The sequence below is a fragment of the Austrofundulus limnaeus genome, unplaced genomic scaffold (assembly GCF_001266775.1).
Source record: "Austrofundulus limnaeus strain Quisiro unplaced genomic scaffold, Austrofundulus_limnaeus-1.0 Scaffold6, whole genome shotgun sequence".
In the NCBI taxonomy this organism is placed as follows: domain Eukaryota; kingdom Metazoa; phylum Chordata; class Actinopteri; order Cyprinodontiformes; family Rivulidae; genus Austrofundulus; species Austrofundulus limnaeus.
The window spans coordinates 5,515,750-5,537,043 of NW_013952408.1; the positions used below are offsets into that span (position 1 = coordinate 5,515,750).

The window sequence follows — 21,294 nt, forward strand, 5'->3', positions numbered from 1 at the left end:
TATATGTTATTTATTTACTTTATACATGTTTGAAACAAACGTATAAAAGAAAAATCTCACAATGACAAAAAAAAAACCTACAAAAATAAAACATAAATTACAGAAGAAAAAACTGAACCGTTACAATACAAATGTCATGGAGAGGTGTCTGAAATCAACAAAAAGAATGTTAGTCACAGGTGATCACGACTCAGTTTCTGAAGAGGGCAAACATCTTTATTATTTCTTTGTAAAGTGTAAAGACAAAAACAGAGCCAGTATAATATCAAAGCACTCTGCACCAGAGCAAAGTGAATGGCTAAGTGGAAAACCTTTGCACTATTTAAGTTTTGAAGTTTACAGACACTTTTGTTTGATTCACAGCTTGTAGGACATTATTTACAGTTTAAATTAGATGACTAAAGCAGTACAATATGAGTTTGTTCATGTTTTAATTTCATAGTGAAGTTACCAGTTAACAAATCCCACTTTGCTATACCCGGTCTACTCTTTGTTTCTTTTTTCCTCTCGTAGCAGTTCTGTATTAAACATTGACCCCAAAATTGAGATAAGTACCAAACTTCATTTTTTGTGTGCCAGAGCATCTTAAGTGTACTAAACAAATTCAAACTTTTGATGACCTAAGAATAAAGTTGCATACATTTGAAGATTTGAAACAGTTTGCTATTCAAAGGCCTACTCCTCTGCTGGTGCAAACTGCTGTAGACAGACTGTGTGAAACTGAAGTGAACTTTGTCCTTGTAATGTTGTCAGGGATAATTTGTCTTGAAAAAAAAATACTTTCTACTGAAGGTCTGCATCAAACACATGTATCAAGTAGCTGAAAATACATGGGGATTCAACTGTGAATAGCCTGAGTAGTGCTCAGCTGAACATAATTTGCTACAAGTAAAGACAATCTATAGTGCATGGAGTTTCACAATTTTTAAAAATTTTACTACAAGTTTTATATAAATATTTTATATAACCATTGTTGCACATCAACAAAGCTATAGGTGTGTTATTAAAGTAGAATAATGGTAACTTTTTGTGAATATTCTATAATGAAACCAGAAGCTCAGGTCAGTGCCAAAAATGCATTTGCACGATCCAACATATTTGTATTCCACAGCTGATTAAACCTACAAAGGTAAATAAGCTTTTCATTCTATCGTCATCTCGTCTTATTCTTCTTTCTGCCCCTCCTTCCTCCTCCTCCCCCTCGTCCCGCTCTCTAAGTCAGATGCTTGGAGGCTTTGACTTTGATTAATGGTGAGCCTGGCTCTGCATTAAAAGCCAGGGGCTGCAAGTGGGGCCAGATAAAAGTGAAGCACAGGAACAAGGGATGGGCGGGATGGAGGGAGGAGAGAGGAGTGTGGGACACAGTCACCAATCACTGTCAGCATCATTGTCCCAGGGTGACAATTGGAGTGGGGGGGGGGGGGGGGGTGCAGTTGGAGAGGGGACAGGGCTGCTTCATTGAGCTGAATCTCACCCTCATATGCGGATGGCACATTGTCTCTGACAGGCTCACACATAGGTCATAAGGGTACAAATAAAATGTACACACGGTGCTTATTTAGCTCTGTCCAGCTTCTTGTTCCAGAACAGCAGCGTCTGCTGTTACATCACTTGATGGCATTGAGAGAGTTCTGCTGCATCAGTTTTAGCTAATACAAATAGAAAACTCTAGCAGCCCAAGGCACAGCGGTGAACTCATAGAAACAATCTGAGATGAGTTTACAGTTCATCAAGACTCCACTTCATAACATGCCTAAAAAATATAGAGAAGCAAACTGATTTATTTTCCTTCAACTTTGCATATCGCTTTACATCTGAGGGGATAAACTGGGTTGGGAACAATGGGTGAAGCTCTCCTCCCCAGCCACTTTTCTCACTGCAGGAATTTCTGAGTGGCGCACCCCTCCCCTGGGGTCTGTCAGGAACAGTGTGCTTGTGGCCGGTAATTGATAATGCGACCCAGGCAGCCACAGCCCTGGTCAGTGGAACGTGAACTAGCCTGAGAAGTGGAGAGGCTGGAAGAAGTGCAGTGGGGTGAAGCTCAGTCCTCTCACTCTCTGTGGAGAGGATGAGGGAGGGAAGAGAGGGCTAAAAAAAAACAAGGGAGGTAAACAGAGCATAATCCATATAAAATAAAAAAGATCACATTTGTGTTTTCACACTTTAGAGAATGATCTGACAATCAAAACATAAAATACTAACATCAAATAAAACTAAGGAACAAGCCCAGTTTCCTACAAAAAACATAATTGGCAATTAATTTTTTCACAAAGGTTTTTACTAATGGGAAATCTTAGATGCTTTTTAATGATAGGAGTTATTCAGAGAGATGGTGAGTGCAGATCAGGTGAAGCAACAAATATCTGTGAAGTGACAAGTAGAGCTTGGCCTTGTAATGTTCTGTTTATATGGGTGCAGATAAGGAGAACAGAATTGGAATTTAACCAGACTTGTGTTTTTGCAAATTAATTTGATTAGGTTGTGATTGGATAAGCTTTTAGATTTGAAGCTTTAGTTTATTTTACCCTTCCATGATTCAAACATTTATGATGCTTGGATATTTAGTTTTTTATAGTGATAAATAACCTGACACGTACACAAAAGGCTACACAGTTTTAAAGTCACAATTCCCAGCAGTGTTGTATAAAGTACCTCAAAGTGATACTTGAGTAAAAGTACAAGTATCTGATCATAAAAATACTTTGGTAAAGTTAAAGTCTTCTCTAAAAATATTACTTGAGTAAAAGTCTTAAAGTATCTGATATTTTTTGTACTTAAGTATCAAAAGTAAATTTCTGACACAAAATCTACTTAAGTATTAAAAGGAAAAGTACTGAGTAAAAGTGAGCAGTTAAATTTTCCAAAATGACATTTATTGGGAGGTGACTTCTCCAAAAAATATTTTCTTTTAACTGCATGCAGCTGTGATGGGTTGTCTACAAGCTAATAGGGTGTCAGCATGGTATATATTTATACTTATCATCCAACCACAATTAAATTCACTCTATCCAGGAGACACAATTTATCAGGATAGTATTTTTCAAGTAATAACAACTCAATAAAATAGGAGTAACGACTTTCTACTTCTTACCTTTTTTTTAGAAAATGTAGTGAGTAGAAAGTACAGATAATTGTGTAAAAATGTAAAAGTTAAAAGTACGCTGAAAAATAATTACTCAAGTACTGATAACCAAAATTTCTACTTAAGTACAGTAACAAAGTATTTGTACTTAGTTACTTTACAACTCTTATTTCCAGGCAATCAGCTTTATTCTTGGACTTGATTATGAGTCAAATTTTAGAAATACAAAGCTACACAAAAACAATATTTGCACTCTTTCACAACTTGTGATGACATCCATCATATGTTTTTATGTGAAGAGTGAAGAATGGCAGAGCTCACAGAGCAGAGGACAAAAATGGTTGAACTGACGAAGAGCATCTGTGTGCAGCTAAGTGTTAAGCTGAAGGATGAAGAATTTGGTGCTGCTGAACACAAGACTAATTTCACTTCAATAAAACAAATAACATGCAATTCATAAACAGATGGGGTCGTGTTGCACACTGCAAGCAGTAGGCTTTTTATTTTAAGTGTCCTAATTAATTTGATTATCAGTCTTCATTGTTTTTTGTGATATTTTGTATTTCAGGCCACACATTTAAACTATAATCTAAAATGTTGCTTATATTATTCAAAAATAGTTTTTTTTAAGTTTGACTTTGCTGATTTTGTTCTAAATATCATTTACTGAACATGTCTTAAATATAATCAAAGAACAATTTTAAGATTAGATATGTAGTTAAGCCATAAAAAACAATCACACATACAGTGGGGTGCGAAAGTTTGGGCAGACTTGTTAATTTTCCTGATTTACCTTTTATAAATCATTGATTGTTCAGATAAAAAAATCTGTTAAATATATCATATAGGGGATAAACACTGTGATATTTGAGAAGTGAAATTAAGTTTATATGATTTACAGAAAATGTGCAATAATTGGTTAAACAAAATTAGGCAGGTGCATAAATTCGGGCACTGTTGTCATTTTATTGATTTCAAAACCTTTAGAACTAATTATTGGAACTCAAATTTGGTTTGTTAAGTTCAGTGACCCTTGACCTCCATAAACAGGTGACTCCAATTATGAGAGAGGGTATTTAATGGGGGCAATAGTAAGTTTTTCTCCTCTTTGCATCTTCTTTGAAGAGTGGCAGCATGGGAGTCTCAAAACAACTTTCAAATGAGCTGAAAACAAAGATTGTTCACMGTCATGGTTTAGGGGAAGGATACAGAAAGCTATCTCAGAGATTTCAGCTTTCAGTCTCCACTGTGAGAAACATTGTGAGAAAATGGAAGATCACAGGCACAGTTCAAGTCAAGGATCGAAGTGGTAAACCAAGAAAAATCTGGAATAAACAGAAGTGAAGGATGTTGAGAACAGTCAGAGTCAACCCACAGACCAGCACCAAAGACCTACAACATCATCTTGCTGCTGATGGAGTCACTGTGCATCGTTCAACTATTCAGCACACTTTGCACAAGGAGATGCTGTTTGGGAGAGTGATGCAGAGGAAGCCTTTTCTCCGCCCACTTCACAAATAGAGCTGCTTGAGGTATGCTAAAGCACATTTGGACAAACCAGCTCCATTTTGGAATAAGGTGCTGTGGACTGATGAAACTAAAATAGAGTTATTTGGACATAACAAGGGTCGTTATGCATGGAGGAAAAAGAACACAGCACTCCAAGAAAAACACCTGCTACCTACAGTGAAATGTGTTCCATCATGCTGTGGGGCTGTGTAGCCACTACAGGGACTGGGAATCTTGTTAAAGTTGAGGGACGCATGGATTCCAATCAATATCAGCAGATTCTGGAGACCAATGTTCAGGAATCAGTGACAAAGCTGAAGCTGCTGAAGCTGCTGAAGCCAGGGCTGGATCTTCCAACAAGACAACGACCATAAACACTGCTCAAAATCTACTAAGACATTCATGCAGAGGAACAAGTAGAACGTTCTGGAATGGCCATCTAAGTCCCCAGATTTGAATATTATTGAAAATCTGTGGTGTCACTTAAAGAGAGCTGTCTGTGGTTGGAAACCATCAAACCTGAATGAACTAGAGATGTTTTGTAAAGAAGAATGGTCTAAAATACCTTCAGCCACAATCCAGACTCTCATTAGAAGCTGTAGGAAGCGTTTAGAGGCTGTAATTTCTGCGAAAGGAGGAGCTACTAAATATTGATGTAAGGTTTTATTTTTGGTGCCCAAATTTATGCACCTGCCTAATTTTGTTTAACCAATCATTGCACACTTTCTGTAAATCAAATAAACTTCATTTCACTTCTCAAATATCACTGTGTTTGTTCCCTATATGAAATATTTTACTGATTTTTTTATCCAAACAATCAATGATTTATAAAGGTAAATCAATAAAATTAACAAGACTGCCAAAACTTTGGCACCCCACTGAATTTTACATAAACATGTTTAGATAGATATTCTAATAAGAACAAATAGAAAACTTTAAACTGATAGCCAAGATTTTAAAACAAATTACTTTAAGACACTTTATATCTTTATTAAGTTCATACTTGCTAAAGCTATTTAGTAAGTGCATCTTTGTGGTTTTTCGACATGAAAGGTTGCACAGCTTATCAGTTTTGGGCATGTCTTGGCTTAAAAAAAAATCTCCTGCCAAAGAGTTTAGCAAAATATATATTACTTGAAACATGTTAGGATAAAATAACCCACACAGGAGCTGAATATTGTTTAAATCTAGATTGGCTGAGGTTTAGTTTTCTCTGGGTCTCCGGGGGCTGTAAGTACGTGCTGGTTGACCCTAATTTGCATAAAGCAGCCCTGACCTCAACTTTATGTAAATGAAGAGAAGCCAGTGTGACTCCCGGCCTCTTGAAATGCAACACCACACTAGAGAGTTCATTGAAGTATTGCTTATTTAGATGCCGGACATGATGGATACTTTGGACATTTGCCATTAGTACGCCTGTATTCAGTCTTACTCAGCCCAACAACAGATTGAATTTAAACTAAATGCTTGCTGGACTAAAGCCAGACAATTCTAGTTAAATTAGAGACAAACTGATCTTAACTGAAGGTGAGACTCAAACCAAGAACTAAGAACTTTATTCATTGCTCCGCTGCTTTCTTCTCCTCATTTTCATCAGTTTCTCAATCTCTTCGTCTCACCTAGATGTTTTTGTTGTTGTTTTATTATGTAATTTTTTTGAGTTCAGCATCTGTATTGTTGGCTGACACAAATATGTCTGCAGTATTTTGTAAAGAATACTGGTAGTCTGCTGTATGTAGGTAAAATTGCATAATTTGATATAAATAAAAATGTCATGTAAATTTAATGTCTCCAATGTGCTACTATAAAAATAAAGGGACTTGAGAAAACTTTGAAAAATCAAATGAAATAAAAAAAAATTGATTACTGGTAGTTAGAAGTTGAAAACTAGCATTGTCTAAAGCAGGGGCGGCCAATTTTTCTTCCCCGGAGTGGGCCAAAATGAAAAGTTTTGTGAGGTCTGCAGGCCAAATGCAATAATATAATACAATAAATAATTTTCTTAAAGTATAGTCCTTTTATTTGTTTATTTTATGATTAAGCTAGCACTAAGTTTGATGGCCTGCCTTTTTTTCCCAAATCAAATGTCTGGCCAATTTTTTTTCCACAGTCCCCACTTTGGGTACATCTGGTCTAAAGGTATCTGAACCTGCTAAGATGCTAAACTATGAAACTTTAGGTGATGTTTGCTGTTGGAGCTATGTATACACAGAAGATGAAGTTTTTCCCCAATAGCTCAGCTGATACAACAATCTATTTTTTGCAGACATACAGTAAAAAACACTGTGGGTAAATCAACATCATTTAAGTATGCCAACTGTTTAAAGTATGCAGATGAGAAGCTGTGCAGCAGGTAAAATACATATAGAATACTAAGTCAGAATATTTTGGGGGACATAATGGAAATAACTGGATTATTGATTTTCAACTGTATATTTTCATCAGAGTTTGCAAAACAGAAGCCCATCCCTGAATGCATCTGTCTCATTATATTGAACATCACAACATTTCACAACACCTTTTATGGTCATTATTCTATAGTCCCTTCCAGTTTATGTTGAAATGCTGGTTTCATGTAAACTCTCTCTGTTTCTTGCAGCCCCATCCATAGTTCCCATCATGCACCAAATCAGCTCCACCATGAATAGCTTCACACTGTCATGGCCTCAACCGGAGCAACCCAATGGGATCATTCTCGACTATGAGCTGCGATACTATGAGAAGGTAAGCTGTGTGTGGAGTCACCTTTGTCTCTGACTCTGCATATGCAAAGCTAGCAGTGTGCACCGCCTCGGAGTCCAGGCTGTCCTGGATACCTGTGAGCAGTCCCCTGGGTTGATAATATGTTCTGTCCCTGTGTTCCTTCCATCTCTCCCACTGTTCTTTGGTTTCTTCTGCTGATGAAGTGAATAGGTTGACCTCTGCTCCAGGCTCACTCTGCACAGTGCAGTAACCCTGTCCCGCTGTGAAAATGCATTGCATCTAGAGGGAGTCGCATCGACCTGTCTCCTCACACACAATACGTCTGCTTTATTAAGTCACCAGTCCTTCCCTTCAGTGGCTATACTGCTCCAGTATTGACCTGTAGGCTTTTCCCAAGGCCTTGGACATAATGATACTCAGAGACTGGAGACTTGAGTTTTTTTTTTTTTTTTTTACTTGTTTGTGCTTGTGTTTGTCCTTCTAAAGCTGATCGATGTAGCAAGGTTAATCTAGCGTCTTTTTTTCCCAGTCAGTCATTTTAGGACTTGGTCCTAATTCACTGCTTTTGATGTAAGATAATAGTCAATATAGTTTTACTTTTTTGTTTTGTTTTCTTCCCATTGAGTTATTTACTTCTCACAAACACATTGTGTCTGGGGCTCCTGGATCAATACTCACAACACTTTCTGAGAATAGTTTTGCCACAGTAAACATTTTCAGTCAGAATGAGCAACAATCATGTTTTGAAATGATGCTGCATTTGGATACACAGTTGTTCAATAATAGCTTCGATGTTTTCTGTTTTCCCGGATGGCGTTGCACAGTTCATGCGGTTCATGAAACTCAATCCGACTGCCGTGGCCCTGACAAAACCTTATCTGCCAGACAGCTTAATGTCATGTAAATAACACTTATACAGCCCCCCATTAGCTCATGAATATCAATGAAACCCAATCCTATTTATGTTTATGTAACACATCCTTCAACAAACAAATGAGCACGGCATAATCACAAATTGGAAAATTATCAAGGACAAGATTGCTAATTGCAGAGGGATCATTCAGATGACAAGAGAAGTTCTGCTTTTACACCGTCTCTCTGAACAAGTCTACATTTCCAGCGATGCGTTTCTGTCTGGAAATGTCTTATCTGTCTTGAAAATGTTGCACATGCGAGTGTGAGTAAGACACTGAAGGTGAGTCAGAGTGATTGCTTTGTGACACAGTGGGCTGTCGAGATGAGATTTCCCCTTTGGTGGTCCTCTTTTGACACTCTGTATTTTGGATCTGACAAGGCTTTTCACAGGTTCTAAACAGACTTTCCTTCTGTTAGACACTGCTGACTGAAATGTCAGTAGAGGTGTGTTTTTACACCTGATTACTCACCAAATCTTTCTCGATGGATGGATGAATGTAAGGATAGCTGGACAGATAGATGGAAGGGTTTTCTTTTTATGTATCTCATTGATTGCTGGATTAATCCAATAGAGAAACACTGTTCCCTGCTCCAAAATTGATTGTTTCAATGTTTTGGCCACAATCAGTGACTCTTTGTCACAGCAGACATATACCGTGAGCTACTTTTAGGTCTAATGATAGCCCGTTCTCAAAGGCTGGTTCACACTGTGAGATTTGAAAAATTATAAAGAACTTGTACATACCACATTGTGGGTCTCAATATTATAACCTTTTGGTACTAAGCTGTGTCACAATGTAAAATGTCAGATTTACTAGCTGTCAGACTGTATGACTTCTTGCTGCAGCAAAATCGAAAATGTCACAAAGACCAGAGATAAATCTTATCCCAACATTAACTTTGTTAATATTAGATACAGACTCTAAAAAAATAAAAAAGGGATGTGTTTGAGAAAAAAAGAGATGTGGGTGTGGTCACACATGGGAAAATAAAAAAAGATAGTGGTCACAGCAACAGTTACATTGTGCAGTTTCTAAAATTTGTTGACTGCTGGTTGTCTGGGCACTAAATAATCACAGACCTCCAACAGGACCAGAGATTTTCTGATGATGCTTTCATCACAAAGTATGTTGTCTACAATGACCAACAATCACATTGTGAAACCAGTTTCTTTCTTTTTATTCCTCGTTCTAAATTTGAGCATAGTTTAACCAAAATGATCATGTGTTAGAGAAGACTTTGATTCGAAAAAAAGAGAAAATAATAATACAAATTTTCATTTTCAAAAGTGATGTTCCCTGCTGCTCATCTCTTGTGCACAGCTTGTGGTTTCTTGTGATGTTTGAAACATCCTGATAATAAAATGCCTTGACAGTTTATTTTTGAACATTTAAACATCAAAAGTAGCTCAAAAATGCAGAACATTTGAGTTTAGTAAAATGTGTGACATTGAAAATGTGAAGGAGCCTTGCAATAAGGCAAGAAAAGCTATAGCTGATTCTGAAAAGACTATTTTTCACCTGAAACGTTTACTAAGTGCTGAAGGGTGTTCACTCAGCAGGTGGCACTCTCTTCCTCAGCCTGCCTCTTTATTACAAAGTAAGTGGTCCCAGGACCCTGAAAAGTGTGGAGAAAAATTAAATAAGTTCAAATTTTGCAGGGAAAATCTCAAATCCCATGCTCTTCTATGATTCCATTTTTCCCCATCCCTTTTTTCCCCCATCTTGTTGCCTGAAAATTTAGGAAGGGTGGAAATAACTGGGCATACCAGAGGTCAGGCCCTCCATTAGGCTGGAGCAGAGCAGCCACCGCTTCTGGCTGCTGATAGTTCTGATGGTGTCAGAGTAAAAGGTGTGTGCATCTGTGTGTGAATTTCTGCCTGTGTGTGTGTGTGTGGGTGGGGGGGGGGGCAGCTGCAGTGCAGGTGTGTCCTTTCTGGTTAACAACAGCAATGTCATGGTGCAGTGTGAGAAAATCCAAAGCAAATCCAAAGTTTTATGACGTGTCATCAAGAACTGCAAAATACTGACCCTCTCACTAACTGCAGAGTAAAAAAAACCACTAAGACCTCTCAGGTGTTTTGCATCTAATTAACAAAACCACAGATGAGAAGTGTTTTCTTTTCTTTTTCTACCATCAATTCAAGCACTTTTTTTTTCAGGAACACAGATGTTTTACAAAGTTTACCTTTCTTAAGGAACTTTTGTAAAGTGGGGCTTTTTGCAGCTCTCCCTAAATCCCCCAGCAGGGGTATTCACATTGCTTCCTTCAGGCTTTCTTCTTTTTCCTCTTTGTTTGTCTCCCAACAAGCACACTCAGTCAGTTTCCAGGTAAATGAATGCATATGATGAAAAATCTCAAAGGGAGGTAGTTATGGAGTACAAACAAACAAACGAGCAGATAACATAAAGCTTACAGATCTGAGGCAGATTCAGTAAACTTCTCTTTATGTTTAATGAACATAAGATGATTGTTCTAAACTGTGTTTTACTAAACTTATTAGTGTTTCATGTGCAGCTTTGCCAAATTGCAGTCTATGAAGCGTAAAGGGTTTTTTGTAGTAGAAGATCATATTGATATACAAATTACTTGCTTTCCTTTAGATATAAAAACAAGTCAGTGGTAATTATTTGGCATTTTAATAAAAACAATTCCAGTCTTTGAGATTTAATTTGCTAGAGCTATTTCTTCTCTATTTTTTTTTTTTTTTTGCTTCAGGCAGTATATTTTAATCAGAAATATTAATGACTGGCATTTCTTTATTTTCACTTTGCACACATAGCGTGCTAATGTCCTCTTATAAACCCCTTTAATGCTGTGTGTGCCTGCAATTTACATGCATGCAAGTGTTTGAGCCTGTGAAGAGGACACATGGTACCCCACCATGTGTGTCTTTATGCCAAGTAGCCATGCTGTCCATGATGGTTTGAAGGCACAGCTTTTTTTTAACCAGACACACAAATGGGCGTTATACACACATGCACACAATAAATGAAATGAAGTAAAGTTATTTGTATAATTGTATTGTTCAGATTACCATAAAGTATTTTATAACAGCATAGGTTTTATGAATGACTCACAAGAGATGGGCTTCTGGCTGGAAAACAAACTAATTAGAAAAATTAATGGTGACAAAGAGAGAAAATAGTATAAAAAGGATCTTCCTCAGCAGTTCATTCCAAAAAACCAAACAAAAAAAAAACCACAAACAAAAAGTATAAATAAAAAAACATAAAATAAACAACTGTTTTTTTTTTTTTTTTTTGCTATTAAGAAACAAATTAAATGTTTTTAAATAGTGCAAAAGCATTTGCTCTTCAGCAGTCCAACTAAAGGCCATGATTAGAATTGGCTGTTTAGGTAAACAATACAGTATATATATTTAACAGAAAATGTAAAACCAGTAAGATTAGCTAAATTCAAAATTTAAAGCTAAACAGCAGAATATACTTGCTCAGTCAATGAGAGGCGCTCAGCACCAAATAACCAATAATATGTATTGCATAATATTCAAATATATTTATAATATAAAGATGCTAAACCTGATTTGTTTTTAAATCATCTTCCTGAAAGCTACAGAGATCAAAATTTCCCACAGTGCTTCCTGTCTGTCACCTCTGGCAGAGCCTCTGATTGGCTGTTCCACCATCTGCCTTCCCACCTGCAACTCACTCCTGATTTAGCATGTTGGGGTGTGGTCCTTCTAATCCCCAATTGACTGGCAGCAGGGGAGGACCTCTCATAGCTGGAAGTCACTCTTGGCACAGGCCTTTTATTGGCCGTCTCCAAGCCTGCTGGAGTGCCAAATGCCAGCTCATTTTTAAGTGGCAGATGTGTGTGTGTGTGCAAGAGAGAGGGAGAGTGTGAGTTTGTGTGTGTGTGTGTGTGTGTGTGTGTGTGTGTGTGTGTATATCAGGCATAATCCCCATTTGACAGGCAGCATGAGGAAACCATTCTGAACTTGTGCTCCCTCAAGGGAAGTGCACCCGTTGGCAGTTTGCCATCTGTTTGCTCACCTGTCTTCCATTCATATGCAACAGATGGAGGTGCGATTTGGAAAAGAAATAGCAGGCATAGGCAAATGTTGACCCCAATGGGTACAGGTGCATTCAACCATAGATTCGACCATATGAATACTTGACTGTGGTACTAGTCTCTCAAGGGGCTTCTTGTGCTTTAAGTTCTTGCAAAAGCCCAAGCTGTTGCTCTGACGTCAACTCTCATACGTTTCAGTTTGCAGCATTTTGAAGGAAAAAAAATATAACAGTTTGTTTGATAATATGACTTAAAAAAGCGAGTGAAATGATTAAACCCTCTAAACCGGTTATATTCAGCTTCCCATTTATAAATATGTTTTTTCCTCTTGCAGAATGAATGAAACACTGTAATGCTTCCACATCCTGAGCCCAAACATTTGTCTTCATCAAGCCCAGAGTGTCCAATAAGAGTTAATGTGATTGCACACATCATTATGTGAGCGCGCGCGCGCGTGTGTGTGTGGGGTTAGGGGAAGCAGATTTCATAGCTGTGTTTACCTCGTCTGCTTAGTGACGGAGCAACCGGAATGATTCAATTACACCAATCAGATTGGATAATGATTTCAGTGTGGGTTGCCTCTGCCTCGAGTTTCTTATCGCTTCCTGCCATCTTTCATCCCCTCCACACACACACACACACACACAACCACACAAAACCACACACACGTACACCCTTCCTACTTCACTTTTCCTACCTTCTTCCTTGCCAGGTTTTTTTCCCCTCTACACTCTTCTAAGCTCGTTTTTTTCCTAATAGAATTCCAACATGTTTCAGAAAAAGCACTAGTTGAGCAGTGAACAATGGCTTGCTCACCAAAGACCACTTTTATTTATGCTGTATTAGTGGCACAAAGTAATTTGCACATTTGCCTGCAACTGTCCACTCTGGTTTGTAAGGATGAAGCTTTCAGCGGCTTGCAGTGGTGGGTGTAGTGTAGGTGCAGTCTTATTTTCTGGCTGTCATAGTCACTTTGTGTTATGGGAAGGTGACAGCCTCGAGTCATTACTGATACCCTGTAGCAGATCCTGTACCTACTGAAAGTCCTGGATTTTGCTGCAGCAGACTGCCTGACTAGCTGTGTCAAAGGCAAAGCGATACCAGACAACAAACATAATTTATGGGTAACTGAATTTTCCATAAGCATCTACGTATAAGTCCAAATTTAAATTAATCAACATTTTTTTATAAACAAAATGCCAAAAAGATTCATGCTTGCTTTTAAGAGTGAAATGGTATTTTTGAAATGGTTATAACAGTTTTAAAATATATATAACAACAAGGTAACATACTACAAATAAAGCTCCAAAAAGCAAGGGCTGCTTAAAAATATTTAATACATTTAATAAAAATTTAATGTATTTGCTTGGTGAAATGGGTCTGTTGTCACAAAGCACGTATGACAGACATTTGTAATATTTGGTTTATTCCAGTTATACTGTATTATAGAGTATGTTTAAACAGAAATACACAAAGATGTTTTGTTAATCTTCCAATTGTTCTTTATTAAATGTGGGAAAGTATCATTTTAAATAATGTATTTTGCATGTGTAGTACAGAATGAAACAGAGCATTGTTTGTGCGACTTGTCCAGGTCTTCTTTTGTCTTTCAGCCATGTTCTGTGCAATGCTGACAGTTCACAATGCACATTTTGAAAACTAGAAAGAAAATGTATTGTCACGTGTATAAATCTGTTCTTACAGTGAGCAACTGGCTTCAAGAGAGTTTCTATGCAATTACTCTATCCGCTTTGTAATTGACTTCATCTTGTTTAGAATTGCTTTCTTTATTTTTGCAAACTGACGAGTATGACGAGTTTAAAAGCACTACATTTTCTAGTCCTAGCTAATTTCTTCAAATTCTGTCCACTTTCTTTAGACTATTTCTCCAAAGCTTTCAGAATCTTCTTTCCACTTGTAAAATTTGTCAAGAACGGTCATAATACATGTACCTGTATTGAACCGTTTCGAACATTGCTTTAGGTTCAATACAGACTTGTATCAAACAGTACAGATTTTAAAAATTTACTTTATCAACTTGTCTTCTGAAGATGCTCTGTGTTGAAGGATCAGTGGATCTGTGTTCAACTACTCCACCTAGGCTGCATTTTTGAATGCAGATCCAACGAGAAACTTGCTTTTTCAGCAACATTTAATTGAAAAACTGTACTTTTGAGGTTAAACAAATGTTTATAATTAATTTAAATAAATTACAAGTTAAAAGGGGCATGGACATTTCTCTTTTTTATATCGAAAAACATCGAACCGTGAGACTAAAGTATCGAACCGAACCAAATTTTGAATTTTCTGTATCGTTGCACCCCTAATACTGTATGTTCCTCGGCATCTTTTTTTTTTTTTTTTTTCACTTTTAGTGATGCCTAACCTGCCCCTATGTGTTCAAATTTTCTTTCAGGATCATGCAGAGATTAATTCCACTGTGCTGCGCAGCCAAGCGAATACTGCCCGTGTGGAGGGCCTCAGGCCGGGTACTGTCTACGTGGTACAGGTGCGAGCGCGGACTGTGGCTGGCTTTGGCAAATACAGCAGCAAGATGTGCTTCCAAACCCTCACAGATGGTAAGGATTGCAAAGCCAGAGAAATCTACTCTGTCTGCCTCTATGTCTCTCTCCCTCCCTCTGTGTTATTCTGTTTTTCACACACAAACACCCATCTCTTTCTACCATTCATGTGCCTCCTCTTGTCGCATTAATTTTGGTTGGATAAATAAAGCAGATCTGTAATATTTGATTGCCTTTCTATTTTAACAGCGGAATTGATTTCCTTCGCGATCAGGTTTGAGTGTGTACGGGAGCTTTCACTCTGTGGAACGCTGAGAGTCTTTTGTTTGCACAGCTAACTGCGCTTTATCCAAAATGCTGAGCTAATTGGTTTTTCACCCAGCCCTTCTGTTGCTGGAGAGCTGTCCCAGAATACATAACTGTGATTAGTAGTTGATGAGATTATTTATTTATTTTTTGGCCACGGACGGCAGGGGGGCTGTTGGCAAGGAAAGGGACTGAAGAGGGGCTGCAACACCTGGTAAGCTGGCAGGCCTGTGGAACTATGTTTGTTACTGCAGGTGCAAAGAGGTGTGTGAGCAGTGTCAGTGAGGGTGGCATTTTACATCCCCATAGCCTTTCCAGGCACGAGAACTGGGGCTGCCATCAACACAGCATGATTCAGTCTGAATGGATTAACATTTGACTGTGTATTTGGAGCTCTGACTTGCGAGGTTTGTCTGCGAGTTTGTCATTTGTAATGTAAAGCAGGCGGGAAATCCCTCACTTAGCATAAATACTAATAAAGATCATAACAGCGTAGGACACGGTAATGATCTTAAGGGAGAGGGAAATGGGAAGGATAAATGATGATGATGAAGGCGATCATTTTGTGCCTCTTTACCTGAGCAGAGCAGATGTGGTGGTGCAGACATGGCCCCTTTGCTCTCCTGTCTCACAAATTGTCTCTCCCTTACACATATACGCGCATGCACGTGCGCACAGCGACATCCGCACAAACGCGCCACACTCGCGCACTGTGTTTACCGTTTATCCTCTGGCTGGTTGCCATAGCACGACATCCGTCAAGGCAATTAGCAGCAGACACTAGAGGACAGCCGATGATAACACCCACGCCTCCACCTTCTGCCCCTCTTACCAGTCTTTTCTCCCGCCATCAAACCGCTTCATTACCTCATGAAGAAAACACCTCGCTGCTCTTCCGCTCTTTGTCTTTCTTCAAGACATGCAATCCCCTTTGTCCTCATGTCACTGCAGTTTTATTGACTTTCGCATGGTGTTCTCCTGCCACTTTCGAACACGCAGAATTGGGATTGGTCCATCATTTCGTAAACTAATATCACGGGCCTGCGGTTCTCTAACAAGCTCAGGCTTCAACAACAAACTTGATGGTAATGGGGACCTATTTACCATTTGAATACATGTTTGTGTGGTTTCAAACTGTCAAGGTAAGTTTCTATTCTCATAAAGGCAAAATAGAAGGTTTATATGGACCTCTCACAACTAATATACATCAAAAGATAACAAAATAAAAAACCTGCAGGGAAGTTCAACTGGATGGAACAGCATTTACGTTGCTTTATTGAAACATTTTTGATAAATCTGCAAGTTAAAAGAGTTAGCAATCCCTGTCACATTGAGTTTCCTCATATAGTGCAGATTTCAAACAGCTCCAAAGATATATTAGTTCTCCCTTTATCACTTTAATCCAATAGGTTCATTCTGCACGGGGGATGGGATTTAGAAGCTGCTGATTTGCCTTCAGCATGCTAAATCATGCCTCACTTTAACTACGGTGCTCCTGGAGTCAAAGTTGCCGAAAGACAGGCACACAAAATGACGACTGAGACTTCTGCTGTGTAGCACTTTCCGGCAGGCTTTTAAGTTGTCCTCTGGATCAACTGCAGTCAACTACGGCTGTATTAAAGCATGGTGAGGAGCTATGTGTGACTGACAGTGGACGACTTTCTTATTGAAGCCACCTTTGAACAAATATTTCCTCGTCCTCTGTTTTATGATAGACCCAGCAGTAAGGAGGCTCTGTCTCGGTCTTTCTCGCTGTCAGCTTTGCGTATGTCTCGCCCTCTCAGTATCTGTCTTCTAATCAGACACAGCATGGCAGTTGGTCTCGCAAGTGCCCACAGGATTTTGGTCAGCACCTCTCTGCAGAGAAGTCTATATATTTTTTTCCTTTGTTTGTACAGCCAGTTCAACACCTTTTTTTTTGTTTGTTTGTTTCATTTGGCTTTTAAACTTCTCCCTTCATGTCTAAAGTATCCTCCAACTATATGTACACTTCCAAAGAAACATGGACATCCTTCTGAGTCATTCTCACTACCTGTTTGTCTTTTCTTTGTGTAACCCAGAAGATTTCAAGTCTGAATTGAGAGAACAGCTTCCTCTGATTGCGGGGTCAGCAGCTGCTGGAGTGGTCTTTATTGTTTCCCTCATTGCCATTTCCATTGTGTGCAGCAGGTAAGCATATTTTTGACTTCTCTTTCTTGTAAGACACACAGCAAAGTTAGCAAATTAATTCATACAAATGTCCCTTAATTAAAAAAGAACACTTTTTTCCCAGTTTCTGTTGCTGACACTATAGCATTAATATAAATGAAGTGTGTTGTATTCCATAAAAAAAGTTTTACTGTTATGTAAATTATTAATTAAGACACTATCAATTTGGAAATTTTAAACCACATAATATTAAATGGAAATCTAATCTCATAAGTATAATCCTTAACTGATTTAGAGACATATCCGTAGCTTTTGGTTAAACTGAAATAAATTAGATAAAAATCCTTTGAGAATTGTGCACTTGCTTCATTTTTATTCTAGTTATGGGTCTTGTTACATGTAGAGTATGCTGAGTAAAACAGATGAGTTTAACTCTTAATATGAAGATTTGTATTCAGATGTCTTGAGCCATTCATGTTGACCATCTTCCTTAGTAGGATGTCAATTACACAATAAGACTCCCCACAGATAATCTTTGCATCAGTGCTGATTTCACTTTATGTTTACGAATTAACATGCAGTCGTAAAATTGGTAGATGATGAGACCTGTTTTTACTAAAATAAGTCAAACAGAAAATATTGTCTTACTTTTATTGAAATCAGTAGTTATTCCACCGTTTCTTTCCTTGCGTCCCGTCTTCCTCTACTCTAAGCAGTTAGATAAAATGCCAAAAACGAAGATACCAAACGAGCAATAGAAGAGATAAAAGGAAAAAATGAAATTGCTATAAAAAGATGGCTACATCCCATTGAGAGTGTGACAACTTCCACTTTACCCTATTAGGCCAATCTCATCTTGCAGCAGTTTGTCAATTTGTCAAATTCTTGTCTTACTCCACTTAAAATATATGGAAGTTAAATTTTCTCTTGTGCCGTGTGCAAGTTTAAGCAAGTCAAGTGTTCATCAAACAGGCTGGGCTCTTTTGATGCCGAGGCAGAGGAGACAGATGAAAAGGAGAGAGATCCTATCAAGGTCTAATTAAAAATCAGCTCATTTTCATAAACTTCGCTTGCCACTGCTAACCCGCTGCAAGTGATTCAATTTCATCTGCGGCATTTTTAGGCCATACAGAAAACCACGAACAGTCTTTCCTTTTCATCCTGTCAACGTTTATATTCGCTCTCAATATTCACTGCTCCCTTAGGAAACGAGCGTACACCAAGGAGGCGGTGTACAGTGACAAGCTGCAGCATTACAGCACAGGAAGAGGTGAGTCCACATGAATGCTTACAGTTTCAGTCACTCAAAAATGCATTGTGTTTTTTTCATGTTCTTTATATTAAATGCTTAACTGGAAACCTGATTATTACATATTAGACACCATAGCCATCACATTAAACAAACTGCAAACATGGTGCAAAATGTGTTTTTATTACTATCAGGCGATATTGGTTAGAACGTATTATATGATAAATGATGATAAGGATGGAGAAAGAGATATTTGCATGTCCTTAATACTATTGGAGGTTCCGAGCACAAAGGAGAGACTACCTTTCATTTTAAAATGCATGCTAATTTACTAACATTTTGTTGTTATGCATTTTACTACCGAGTGCACCTTTTTTAGAGTTGGCATTGCTGCCATACATGTTGCATGAGGAAGGCTCAGGTGAAGACAGGCATTTGTATTCTGTGTCAGTTTGATTTAAATGCCAAACCATTTGATCTGGGATCTGTACCTAGAGTCATGTAAATGTCACATATTTTTGCTTTGTTTTTATTTTGTTTGTCACAATTACATAGATTTTGGAGAACACTGAGCAACAGTTGCAACATTATGTACTGTAAGAATTTTAAATGCATTATTTTATGTGCTACCTTTAATCTAATTGGACAAATTTATTTCAACTTTGCTTGGACAATGTTTTGTACAACTTTCAAATCTTCCAAAAAAGAACAATGTTAGCATTTGCAAAAAAAATTTGAAATTGAAATTGAAATTATTCAATTATTGCCGTAGTGAATAATTATAAATGTTAGATATTTATGTATTTCAACTAGTGCTACACCAATTATTCAAAATAATAAATTACATTTATTAAAAAAATAAATAGTATCAAATATTTGCATTATTTAAATATACACCTACATTCTCATTGGTATCTGCAATGAGGGCAGAATTGCTTCTGTTGTCTGTGGTTGCTTCGCTTACTACTGAAGAGGTGGCAGTCTGCAAAGAGACACAGCAAGATTTCAAACATGATGGATTGTTTTTTACATTTATGTACTTGAATGTCACTTTAACCAAAGTTATTTTTTAGTTTTTTTGGACTTGCAGCAGGTCATGTTAGCCTCTCATGCTGGAGATGCTGCTATTTTGAGTTATTTGTACGTTTGTATAAAAGGCTACTTGTGTTTTACCACGTCTTATTGTTATAAATACATGTGATTAAGCTATCACGCTTAAGTTTCATGGGTCATTATTGTAATTTGCTATGGGAACTTGTTATATTGAGGTAGAGAGACTGGATAACAAGGTGACATTCTCAGGACTGAGTAGGTGAGATGAGATGTGTACTGGATCTGAAACAGGAGGAGTGCACACAGGAAGCATATATGGACGTTGTGGCAGAAATGACAGTGATTAATCAACTAATTGATGATTAATCAACTAATTGATTAAGCAAAAAATAATAATAATCAGCTGATTAATCAAGATTATCATTGGGCACAGCCCTAAATTTTACCAAAATATTCAAAGATTAAAGTTAGTGTCGCCTAGGTATAAATAAATGCTCTCTGATGGTTCATGCAGTACATTCTGAGAATAAATACCTGTATGTTTTCACATTTGCTCAAAATTTCAGTCCTGAAGTATTACCTATGATAAAAGATACATAGCAGTTGTAGGCCTAAAGAGTGCATAAAAGAGGTGTAAATAATATTAAAGTGAAATTACTAACATGCTTATTGATGTAAATAGCCTTTTCCTCCCTGTACACTAAGACACTGATTGACATCACTTTGGGCTAATGCTAGAGTCATGTTTAAGTTCCTTCTGGGCATCAACTGATGAGGAGACACAGACCAAAGTCCCAGTCACATAATTCCGGACACACACTGTCACACACATGCACACCAAAGAATGTGTATAAGGCTTTGTACCTCAAATGAAAGCACTGCATACTGCCAACTAAGCAGTCTGTAAAGAAGCTCACTTGGGGGGATTGAGTTTTGTTGAACCTACACAGCAAAGAGTTTCAACACAGTTACTTTGTGTCAAAGCCACAGCACTGGCAGTTTGGGGTTCATTAAAGCTGCTGTGAACATACAAAAGAGTCAGTTTGGTCATAATCTTTTTTTTTTGGAAAATGTATTATAATGAACCTCACTATAAGCCATTACATTGAACGATCTGATAAACTTGCCGGTTATTTTGCCAAATGAGCAGTTTAAAGTAACCAGAACCCTTATAAAGAATCCTGAACATTGATTTAGTTCTTAAATTCTTACAATTCCTGTACTCACAAAGCAGCCCCGTCCCCACACTCCCACCTCATAGTGCTTTGTTTTCTTCTATTCTTTTGAGATTTGACTGACAATTTTGTAATGACAGTATTCACAGCAGCAGTAAAATAGAACCACTCAACCAATTGTTTTGAGTAAACCTCCAAAAATCCAGCCTCACCCTGCTGCCTGCAGCTCCAGATGTTGCCACACACATATCTCGTGATGTTTGCTCATTTTCAGTCAACCTCAGGAGAAAAGCGGCTTCGGCAATGATGTAGATTCAGCGATGCAACTGAATGGACATAGCTTTGAAATGCTATCTTTACCGTAAAACCAAAACCCGCATGTAATGTGACAAACAGATTAGAACCCACACATGAACAAATACAATACATCAAGCGATGCATCACACCTACACGAGTCAAAGGTTATTTTTGTTGGCTTTTTTTTCTACCCAGTGCATCAGTATGGCCACAATCATTTTGTTCAAACAGACAAATGGAGCTTCTGTGTTTCTCACATCAACACTTATCAGCTTGTTCATATATATATATATACATATA

The 21,294-nt window shown here is 37.8% G+C and overlaps 1 protein-coding gene across 3 annotated transcripts in view; it reads left to right on the forward strand.

The window, feature by feature from the left end:
• The window catches only part of ephb1 (EPH receptor B1), a 160,809-nt gene that overhangs the window by 110,147 nt on the left and 29,368 nt on the right, over positions 1 to 21,294 (forward strand). For 2 of the 3 annotated variants that reach the window (XM_014032005.1, XM_014032021.1), the window contains exons 6-9: positions 7,191 to 7,315; positions 14,661 to 14,823; positions 17,133 to 17,241; positions 18,426 to 18,490. In XM_014032005.1, coding sequence (XP_013887459.1) covers positions 7,191 to 7,315; positions 14,661 to 14,823; positions 17,133 to 17,241; positions 18,426 to 18,490 — 462 coding nt within the window. The remainder of the gene's footprint in view (positions 1 to 7,190; positions 7,316 to 14,660; positions 14,824 to 17,132; positions 17,242 to 18,425; positions 18,491 to 21,294) is intronic. The other variant, XM_014032013.1, reaches the window with a different exon arrangement.